Raw genomic sequence first — 10,853 nt, forward strand, 5'->3', positions numbered from 1 at the left:
TCTTCGGCCCTTTCCCTCACCAGAGACCTGGCCTGAGCTTAGAGATCTTCGTGCGCCTAACTCGCTCCGGCCTAACTCGCTCCAGCCTCTGCTTCATTTCTAGAGGCCCGGCGTAAAGTAGATCTTTCCTTATCCGCTCTAAGAGCGTCACGCTGTTCGGTAGCATGGCTATAATCTGACTCCTTTTTATTATTTTTTTTTCTTTTTTTGGTTGCTGAGGTCAGATTTCCACTCGTCCCCTCGGCGTTTCAGGCTGACGTCTTTTCTTGGCGGGCTTTGCGACGGGGCCGGCGTCGTGCGTCACCTCTGACAAACGAGCCGCAGCGGTTGTGCGTGCGTGTGTGTGTCTCAAGGTTATTTTAGCTGAAATTCGCCAACAGCTGCCAGCTGGAGGGAACAGCACAAGCCCAGCCACCCCTCTGCCCTGCCCTGGCACATTCACCATGTCAGGGGACACAGGGAGGGACACCGAGTCCCCTTACCCCAGTTTGGGGCTCTCCAAAATTCCCGAAGGGAACATGTGATGGCTTTGGTCTGTCCAGCCATCCCGGCTGCCTTCATTGTTGGTTGAGCTGAGAGTATCCCCTAGTTGTTGCAGCTCGAGCGCTCCCAAATGCGGTGATCCGATGGACTTTCCAGTTGGCAGCAGTTGGGTGCCAGGGAGTGAGGCTTTCCCGTGGGACACAGGCAAGGTGGCGTGTGCTTCGTCTTCTGGATGCCTGAGGCAGGCAGTAACTTTCCACTCGAGCTCTTAATACAGTTGGAAAAAAGTAAAGAAGCTTGCCAGTGCGTAAACCCTTCTTCAGGTCTGAAGCAGAAACTCTGTGGTTTTGGAGACAAACGTGAGTTGAGAACGATAGCTTGGAGTTTAGTGCTTTGGTGTCGACCACATTGCCCGAGGATGTTGGCTGTTTTTGAAGTACTAGTGGTTGGGAGTCTGTGAGATCCTGTGCCCTAGAGAGTATCTTGACTTTTCTTTGGAAGAAGCAAGTTTTGGATGACTTTGGGTAGCCGTGTGGAGGAGCATCCCGTGGCATCTCGGCAGCCCCCAGAAATACTGTGGGAGATTTGGGGTTTAGTTCTGACCTCGTCTTTCCTCCCTCTTTCCCATTTTCTTTGAAACTTATTGTTGTGGGATTTTTTCCAGAGCAAACCCATGAGTTTCTTATCTTTCTTATCACCGTAATGTTCTATTAATAACTAATACATAAGAAACAACTCGGTTCTATAAACATGTTTTTGTCTTTTATATGAGCAACAGGTGCTTGCTGCTTATATATCACTTTGGAAATCTTGCAAAGGAACAGCAGCTGGCAGTTAACTTGTTAAATGCCATTTTATGAGTCTTTTTTTCCCTTCTTTTCCCTCTCCCCATTCTTTAATCTTCTTACAAAACTCAGAAACTTCCTGCTATCCAAGGGAGATTATTGCTTTACATTTGAACATGACTTTACACTTTACACTACAACCAGTTAGTTTAAAACCCGTCCTTCAGAGATGACTCTAGGTTGTAGGGTTCTGTTAATTAAAGGAGCTGGTTGCGTAGCTTCAGAGTGTTCTGCCTATCACAATGTTACAGACATTTCAAAATCAAGCAAATGTGAACAAAGTGATATCCCTGGCTGCTGCTGCTCTCACGCGCACGCTTTTTTTTTTTTTTTTAAGGTGTGGGACAACTACTTTCTGGCAGGTTTTGATTGGCTTTCAAAAGAGGCAGTGTCCTATAAATTGCCATCTCAGCTCTGCTTCTGCTTTATCACCAGCTGAGGGACAGGTGAGTACAGAAGAGGAAAAAAATCCAGCATGCGTTGCTTAATCCTTGAAATTAGCATTGGTTGTTAATTTAAATTAGTGGGGTGGGGGAAATAATTTCCATGTTTTGGGATAAAACTTCTTCATTTTACTTGATCTAGAAAACAAACCAGCTAGTTTGTAGTATCAGTTTGTGTCGATGAGTAAAACCAGTGACTGGGAAACTAGTCTTCTGGAAGGTAATATGGGGGGGGAATTGAAATATATATTTTTTTTTCTCTCCAGTTCCTAATGGTGTGGAGTTTTTCCTCTTTGGGTTAGTAAGAAAGAGAAACCTACCAAAAAACTGAAGGTTTTTTACATCAGTTAAATGAATACTTTTTGTCTTTATAGCTGTTCATAACTCCTTGAAGTTGTTTAAAATTAAAAACTCTGACCTAGCAGAATAACCTTTTCTGTCCAAGTTGCTTTTGTGAGTTAATGACTGTGTTGGGGCTATGTTTCTCTCATCGTTGGTTTGGGGAAGGGTTTTTAAGGCATATTATTAATTTCTTTACATATCTGTACATTTGTTGGCAACTTTGGAATTGTAATAGTTAGTTACACCATTTTCCCCCCTCTGCTTCATGTCTGAAATAGAAATAAATGCATGTTACAGGTGGGATTTTTGCATGCAGCTGAGCTACTCAGTGAGCTAGAGGTTTTTCAGTGTCTGGTATAAAATGTGTTTACTGTTCTTTTTAGTCAGCCTAGACTTGCAAGGAAATTCTCAGCTTAAGCCTGTGTGGTTTCACTCCCGGTGCGTGTGGAGAAACCAGTCCAGTAGGTGGGAAACCAATTTGATCCTAGCATGGCATTTTTCGTAGCAACTAACTTTAGTTTGTACTTTCTTTATAGAACTCAAAATGCCTTTTCAGGTACTTTAAAGGGGAAATTTTCTGCAACAGAGAGCAGTGAGTCTCTCTGAGTGCTGTAAGAGTTGTTTATTTTCCCATTCTGAAACAAGAAGGGATTATCATGGCTCTTCAAAGGGCTAACACTGTTCTTTACCACTCTTAGATTGGTTTCCTAGGGAGAAACAGGTTTTATGAGATTGAATTTTCTGGATATGTCAGCCTGCTGCCTTCTTCCCCTGCACACTAACTATTTTTGCACTTATTGGCTCATTTCAAGTAAGCTTGACAGGGACTGAGCCTCAAAAATAGCGAGAACATGTCTGTTTTGTGGAGGTGGGCTTGCAAGGGAGGAAAATCTCATGAGTGCCTTGGCAGAGTGTCAGAGATTGGTTGTGGTTGGCGGGGACCTCAGGAATTCATTTGTCCAACCTCCAGCTCAAGCAGGGCCACCCAGAGCCTCCTGCCCAGGTCCGTGTCCAGATGGCTGTCGAAGATCTCCAAGGATGGAGACTCCACCACCTCCCTGGGCAACCTGTGCCAGTGCTCGGGCACCCTCACAGTAGAAAAGTGTTTCCTGATGTTCGGAGGGACCCTCCTGTGTTTCAGTGTGTGCCCGTGGCCTCTGGTCCTGGCACTGGGCACTGCTGGAAAGAGCCTGGCTCTGTCCTCTTTAGGTATTTATATACATGAATATATGTGTATATCTATATTAATGTGTGTGTGTATGTATATGTGTGTATATATATATATATATATACATTAATATATACAAATAAAACACCCTCCCTTCAGATATTTATATACATTAATAAAATCCTCCCCCCCGAGCCTTCTCTTCTGCAGGCAAAACAGTCCCACCTCCCTCAGCCCTTCCTCAGAGCAGAGTTGCTCCAGTCCCTTCACCATCTTGGTGGCTCATCAGCACTGTAAGCTAATTGTACTCATCAATACTAGAGAATCAAGATAGGAGAAAGATGCCATAACCTCTTAGATAGCAATTAGTTACCTCTGAGATCGAGTCCTCAGGAAATGGGGCTTCTTCACTTTCAGTGCTGAAGGAAGAGCTTGTTTGCTGGAGTTTTGTGGGTGGAGTTAGATGTAGGTTTATAGGTCTGGTGTATAATGAGAATTGCAAGAGACTTGTGCAAAGCGTAGGGAAGATGGAGCGATGGCTTCTGTGGCACTGGCAGGAGAGACACTAACAGATCAAACCTGTAATCAGGGAGACTGATTCCTCTAATGGGTTTGTGGCTGTGAGGTGCAGCAGGGCCTTGGCTAATTCATCAGGATACTAATTTACCATGCTTCTCAAGGGAATAAAAGAGTGAGCAAACAATCTAAGGGGCAGGGAGGAGGAAATAAATGCGTCTCAGAATAAGTCTCTTCAAGCAGTTTAAATGTGAAAAATACGCTTTTTAATAATGCACTTTTTGCGGGGGAGGCATCTCATTAAGCATATGATTAGATAGTTTAGCAAGTCTTCTGTATTTAAATAGCAGGAGTCCCTAAAGTATCAGAAAATTCTTGTGTGTTACCGTAAGTGAAAGGAACACCCACTTTAATTACGTGTTTGCTTTTCTATGTGCACTAGAATTGGCAGAGCTGGAATTCATCTGCCGCAATTAGCTGCTGTAATTTCTTGTTGTGGCCTTCCTTCTCCCCGACTCTCCTTTTTATAATATATGCCACAAGAGCACATATCAGGAAGGAGTTGACAGGGTAATCTCAAGCAAGCTCGTTTGAAATATGTTTTCATCTGGGAATTTACTTTAGCACTTTGGAAAAGAGAGTTATAAGTTGTTCGAAGGGGGATAAGGAAGAACTGATCGTGCCTTAAGAATTGTATTTGAAAGAAGTAAACTGGAACCTCAGAAAAGACCAGTTGTGGATGCATGTGTTATTTATTTGGGGTACATTCTTCTCTATTTCCTTCCCCAGTAAGAAAGATTTGGAGAGAAAGAAAACCAAACTTGCATGTAGCTCAGGGTAACTTAGGGATATTTTTGCAATGTGTTATTATGAGCAAATCATGTGGGGTTTTTTCTTTCTTTTTTTTTTTTTTTTTTTTTTTTTTTTTTGTGTGTGTGTGTGTGAGTGAAATAATTGGGACGTTTTCATGAGTCCTGGGTAAATACTGCTTCTCCTTTGTTTGCTTCCTGGGTACTGTCCATCATGCGTGTTAGGTTTGAGCAAAGCTGTGCTCTTTAAAGAGATTTACTGCTGCCTCTGGCTTAGCTGGATCTTGCTGATGCAACACTTCAGAAAGTTGGCTTATTCATGGCAGTCTACAAAACTTTTAACTCAAAAGTACCTACAGTGAAGCTGTGTAATCGTAGCAGAATTGTTGAATTCTGTATTTGTTGTCTTTTGTGCTTGAAATCGTGGTTTCTAGTGACTGTTTTAAAAAGGCTTAAAGTTGAACTAAATTCTCGCTGTTTGTTATACTGGACTCTGTGCTGGGCTGTGGATATTTTCTTGAGCTTACTTTGGTGAATATCTTACCTCTGCTCAAGTTACCTCACAGCCTGCTTCTCAGTTGTCAGCCAGGACTTGGATTGCATCACACTTCTCTGAAACCCTTTGGAGTTTTCTAAGGGAGTGTTTAAAATGTTTAATACGGTTGGGTCACTTGTGATTAATTGTTCCTCTTGTCCTGACAGCACATTTGAAGGAGGAAGATGCCAATCGTCAAAACCGTGAGCAGAGCTGTCAGCCAGCTGCTCCAGAGCTCTGGTTGTGGATGTGGGATTTCCATCGTGCCTGTTCGCTGCATCGGGGTCTCACCCCGCCAGGTGGCCTCTGATGCCAGCTTCCACTCGGTTTCTTTTTCCGAGTCCGATCACCCTCGGGTGCTAATTACAGGTCAGCATTCCTCATAACTGTATTCCTGCTCCAGCTTCTCAGTCGAGTCTCCCATTTCCTTCCTCTCTCCCTGGTGAGCAGAATACAGGAAACATTAATACTCAAAATACTACGGAATTGTGATGATCTTTCCCATATGGGGATAAGATCAGAGTTCCATGTGAACTTCCCTACTATTTTTATTCTAGAAAACTACTAAACCCAGTTCATTGAGTTTTTCTTGAGAAAAATAGAACAGCTTTCTGACTGGCTGAGAAAAATAGTGCTCGTTTCTGATGTGATGCATATGACAATGGAATCTGTATTTTGATACCAATTTTTCTCTGATTTTTGTCTCTTGTGCGTTGCCTTTTAGGTGGTCTTGGTCAGCTTGGAGTGGGACTTGCTAAGCTTCTGAGGTATGTCCTGCTTCTCTGACTTGCTGTTGTTGAGGAATTCAAGCTTTAGCCATCATTTCTAGAAGCATTAAGTTTCTGGAAAGTCTTTTGTAGCAGGATCCTAGTGACGACTACAAATTCTTTTTTGTCTCTTAGTTTTGGGAATATCTTTAAATTTTCACCATCTTTTTATTTTTTTTACTCCTGTCCTTGGTTTGGGTTGACTGACGTACTCTCTGTGTGTACATTGGTCACGATTCCCAAAATAGCCTAATTTTATGTAAGAGACTAGCCGCTGAGTTCATTTTGCTTCCAGTTAAATGAAAGTCCACAGAGAGTAGACAGTTTTCCTTTTATCTTCTTTTTCTAGCCAAATAAGGCTGGATTTGAGTGCTGGATTAGAGAGACAAAGGCTGTGATTTTATGCAGGTACTACAGGAGAGAAATAAGTACAAACATCCACCTTGAAAAAGTACATAGTCCTTTGCTAACTCCCCAGCTGTTGGGCTTTGCAACTGCTGACTTTTATCTCTCTGATAATTTCAGTTAAGTAACTTCAGGAATAAGGTGCTCTATTTAGTAAAGTACGATCAAAAATGAAGATTAGGATACAAGATCTCAAAGTTTTTATGATTTGATGAAAGATGATCTGATGTAGCAGAAGGAGTAAGTGAAAATATATGTCTTCTGGCTCTTTCTGTTCCCCTGCCTCACATACACAGTTGCCTTATTTTTTTCCCATGGTATCTTTTCGAGAAATGTAAAATGTTCTGAAAATTCTCCCTGGTCCATATCATTGTCCATTTCCATGCCTGCTCAGCTCCAGAGTATCATTTGCCCGTAGACAGTGTTTGTTGCAGGGGATTTGCACTATGACCAGAATTGAGTAAACTCACTGCATTCAACACTATGCTGCAATTTGAATGTTTTTTACCATTTCTATGATATATTTAAAAATCATCCAAATAATGGAAGGCTGGAATGTACTCCAGTGCCATCAGACTTGTTCTCTGTGATTTCTTTGTGCGGATTATAAAAGCACAAGGCAGAGATTACTCAGTTGTATTTACTTTGTTGATATAAAAGTAGCTGCAGTTACCGCATGCCCAGTGGCTTTTTGTTGTCTGCAGGCGGGTAGATTATCTTTGGGTAAAATTTTCAGAACAAAGAGGGTAGGAAGGTCTTTCTTCTCAATGTATTTTCATTTTTTAAAAGATTTCTCTGTCCTATGCAGTCTTTCACTGCTACTAGAAGCAGTTTGCTAATTTTCTAAGATGCTATATTGACATTTAAAGGATTGGTGGGTTTTTTTAGTGCACTAACTGGTTTCATTGTGGAAATTATTGTCTTTCTAATATTGCTGCAGCAAAACAAAAAAGCAGCATGGCAATTTATGAATTATCTCAAAGACTGTTGACTCACTGTACCATGTGGGTATTTTTACACAGAAAACGCTTTGGAAAGAACAACGTGATCTTGTCTGACATTAGAAAGCCTGCGGATAATGTTTTTTATAGTGGTAAGTGACTGCAGAAGCATATGGAAAAAAAAAAAAAAATCTTGATTTTACCTCTGATGTTGATAGACTAATTACCAAAGTCTAAATGATAAGTGGATTAAACTGAACAAACCACGGTTCAAAACTTCTGGATAATACCTTCCTGCTTTGAAATCTTGCCAAGACATTAATTTCTTCTGCCTATTATTCCCTTTTTCTAAACATTTTTCTTTGCGTTTTTTCACTGTTGCTTTGCCACTTTGTTGACCAGAATAACTGCTTCGGTCAAGTTGAGCTTGGCTGCTGTTCCCTCCAAAAGAACAAATGCATCTATTTTTTTACAGCAGGAGCACAAGTTGGAAATTAAATTTGTGCTTTGTTTTTCCATGCTCAGGCAATTTTTATGACGAGATAGATGTAGAGTAGGATTTTTGGATTCTTTTGTTTTCATTAGAAACTTGCATCAGTTTTTCTTTGTCATCGCTGTTTGGTGATGGTATTTGAGTAGTGTACACTAGATGTTCCCTGTTTTTATGCTGTTGACTGGATAAAACAGGAGTTCTTGCATCAGTCTGTTGAGGTAAAGGTAGAAATTTCCCTTAATTTCTCCTGCTCATTTACTAATTTATTTAGCACTGCTGTTAGGTGTGCGTTCTGCCGTGCAGTCAAATCCCGAATAGAGGTATGATCAAGAAGCAGCAATTTGAGTTTCATGTAGAGCTTTTCTTTACATCCATTCTCTTGGCATTCAATTTCCTGCCGGTTCCATTTCTTCTAGGTCCTTTTATCTACGCGGATATCTTGGACTACAAGAATTTACGTGAGATAGTGGTGAATAATCGGATAACTTGGCTGTTCCACTATAGCGCTTTGCTCAGTGCTGTTGGAGAAGCAAACGTGCCTTTGGCCAGAGCTGTAAATATTACCGGTATGTGACGAGGTTTTCAGGTTCATGACTCCTGCAGAAGCTTGAGAAAGTGCCGTCTATGTTCTGATAAATCCTGTTGTTTGTTCCAGGTTTACACAATGTTCTGGATATTGCTGCTGAGCATAATTTGAGACTCTTTGTTCCAAGCACTATCGGAGCTTTTGGACCCACCTCTCCTCGAGATCCAACTCCTGATCTCTGCATTCAGAGACCAAGGACAATCTATGGAGTCTCCAAGGTCCACGCTGAGCTCATGGGAGAAGTGAGAATTTTTTATTTTATTTATTTCATGAAAGTTCTGGGAGGACTTCACTGCTTTTGTAAAATCCTTCATTGCAGTGTTCTTTTCCCCATTCTTTCCTTCCTGCAGGCTTTAGTACTTGGTAGTAGTCTGAGGCAGCTCTTAAGGACAGATATCTTTTGACTTTTGTTGAAAAAAGTACAAAAAACCTGGAAGCTGGCAAACATCTAACTTTCAGTATCATTTCTTTCCCTGCTTCTTTTGACTTTGGCCTCTCTGCCTCATCTGCCAATATGAGTGGCATTGCATAAATGACAGTGTACAAAGCCTTGCGAAAGCATGTTAGACAAGGATGATATTTGCCCCTTCCCCTCTGAAAAAGAGATTCTAAAGTCAAAGCCATGGGAGCCTGTACATGCACAACTTCTCTTTTGGCTTTGTACTTCATTATAAACCGATCAGTTAAAACTGATATTTTTACATACAGTTACTTCACACTTGAAATTTATGACAGACAGTGGCCGGCCTGAAGACTGTTAGCTTGAAATGTCTCACAAACTTAGGAATCTTCAGTTTCTGAACACAAGATGGAGACCCTACGTTAGAAGCCAATCCATATCACAAACCCATATCTACTGATGTGGATGTGAACTAGAAAAGGACAAGCAGGGAGATCAGGTGCCTGGCAGGGAACGGAGACTGTTGAGTAGTTCCTTTGCTTTCATCCCCATGATGGGATGTTCATCCTGTGGCAGATTTTTCCTGTGAAATCAGGGAGTTGTGTGGCATAGTCTTGATGTGTAAAGCTGTGTTTCTCTCCTCTCTCTGTAGTACTACCACTACCGGTATGGTCTGGACTTCCGCTGCCTGAGGTATCCAGGAATTATATCTGCTGACTCTCAGCCTGGTGGGGGAACAACTGGTAAGTGATTTGTGCGTAGTATTGCAGGCAAGAACAGAAAAAAACATGAGCCAAATCAGTCATTTTTAATGTGCATGTAGAAATTTAATCTCTGGCAGTACAGACCATCAGTTTCAACAGTGTTAGAGCAGTGGTTTTATCCACTCCAGCCTAGGGCATAATTTCGTTGTCTTTGCCTTTAAACAGCATCTGAGAGATTGTGGATTAGTTACATTCATTGAGACCATTTCCTTCAAAAATATTTTGTAATAGTTTTGTTATTTCTGTCTTGCTGCTATGTGCAAGTGCTAGAATAGCACAATGATTGTTCAGGATGACTTACACTCCTGTTGTACAGCATAAATAATACACAGTTCTGCTGTTAGATTTTAGATAGGAGGCTTCAGCGGTGATCTGAGGGTTGACTGTCGTGAAGGGAATGGATTGAAGCAGATGAGTACACTTGTTCTTTTCTGCAGATTACGCTGTCCAGATTTTCCATGATGCCATAAAGACTGGCAAATTTCAGTGCAACCTAAAGCCAGACACCCGTCTCCCTATGATGTATATTGATGACTGTCTGAAAGCGACTCTGGAGGTGATGGAGGCCCCTGCAGAGGCACTGAGCATGAGGACATACAACATCAGTGCCATGAGCTTCACTCCCGAAGAGCTGGCACAAGAGGTGCAGAAGCATGTTCCTGAGCTCCTGGTGACCTACAACGTGGATGAAGTCAGGCAGGCCATAGGTTAGTATGAGCTTTGTTGGCAGCGGGTAAGAAAAAGCCATTCGGTCGCTGTATGTTAAGGGCAAAACAAAGTTTCTTTTCTTTTCAGGCACTTGCAAATTGCTCCTGTTCAATTCAAGTCTTACAGTTTGAAACTCAGCTTTAGTAGTTCAAATGGCCGGTGATGATACGTCTTGAAGTTTTAAGAAGTTTGTCTTAAACCTTGTTCTCCTTGTTTCTTCTCTCTTTTTGCTGCAGCTGACAGCTGGCCGATGAACTTTGATGACAGGAACGCCCGGAGGGACTGGGGCTGGAAACATGATTATGATCTCCCCGAGTTGGTGACTACGATGTTTAGCTTCCTTGGGTCTGACTCCAGGATTGCTCAAGCTAACTGAAATACTTTATAAGATGTTTCCAGATTTCCACAGAGGACCAGGAAGAAATGGCTAAATTACTTTATAATTTTCTGAGTCTTAGAGCATGTCAATTATTAATTTTCATAAGTAGCAATAGAGTTGGGCAGAAACATACTGTAGCTGGAATGTACTATTAGGTAAACAACATCATCTGGTACTGTCTCCAAGCACAGCACTGATGACAAACACAGAGTTCTTGAACTTTCACACTTAAACAGCTAGAAAAAAAAAGATGGGGGGGGGGGGAAAGG

General features: G+C 41.7%; 1 protein-coding gene across 1 annotated transcript; it reads left to right on the forward strand.

The window, feature by feature from the left end:
* Nucleotides 1-281: 281 nt before the first annotated feature.
* On the forward strand, nucleotides 282-10,835 carry LOC113478542 (L-threonine 3-dehydrogenase, mitochondrial). Its single transcript, XM_026845831.1, has 10 exons — nucleotides 282-842; nucleotides 1,666-1,774; nucleotides 5,309-5,510; nucleotides 5,866-5,908; nucleotides 7,336-7,406; nucleotides 8,164-8,313; nucleotides 8,403-8,575; nucleotides 9,386-9,476; nucleotides 9,935-10,204; nucleotides 10,442-10,835. Exons 3-10 carry the CDS (start codon nucleotides 5,327-5,329, stop codon nucleotides 10,579-10,581), a joined length of 1,122 nt encoding a protein of 373 aa, XP_026701632.1. The 5' UTR covers nucleotides 282-842; nucleotides 1,666-1,774; nucleotides 5,309-5,326; the 3' UTR covers nucleotides 10,582-10,835.
* Nucleotides 10,836-10,853: the final 18 nt, after the last annotated feature.

The sequence above is a fragment of the Athene cunicularia genome (genome assembly GCF_003259725.1).
Source record: "Athene cunicularia isolate RWA chromosome 3 unlocalized genomic scaffold, athCun1 chr3_part1, whole genome shotgun sequence".
In the NCBI taxonomy this organism is placed as follows: domain Eukaryota; kingdom Metazoa; phylum Chordata; class Aves; order Strigiformes; family Strigidae; genus Athene; species Athene cunicularia.

Bases quoted from the DNA above. Each gene is read 5' to 3' on its own strand.
- LOC113478542 (XM_026845831.1), top strand. From the start codon at position 5,327: ATGCCAATCGTCAAAACCGTGAGCAGAGCTGTCAGCCAGCTGCTCCAG. The intron at 7,407-8,163 runs GTAAGTGACTGC...CATTTCTTCTAG, and splicing joins GGATAATGTTTTTTATAGTG to GTCCTTTTATCTACGCGGAT. The intron at 8,576-9,385 runs GTGAGAATTTTT...CTCTCTCTGTAG, and splicing joins ACGCTGAGCTCATGGGAGAA to TACTACCACTACCGGTATGG.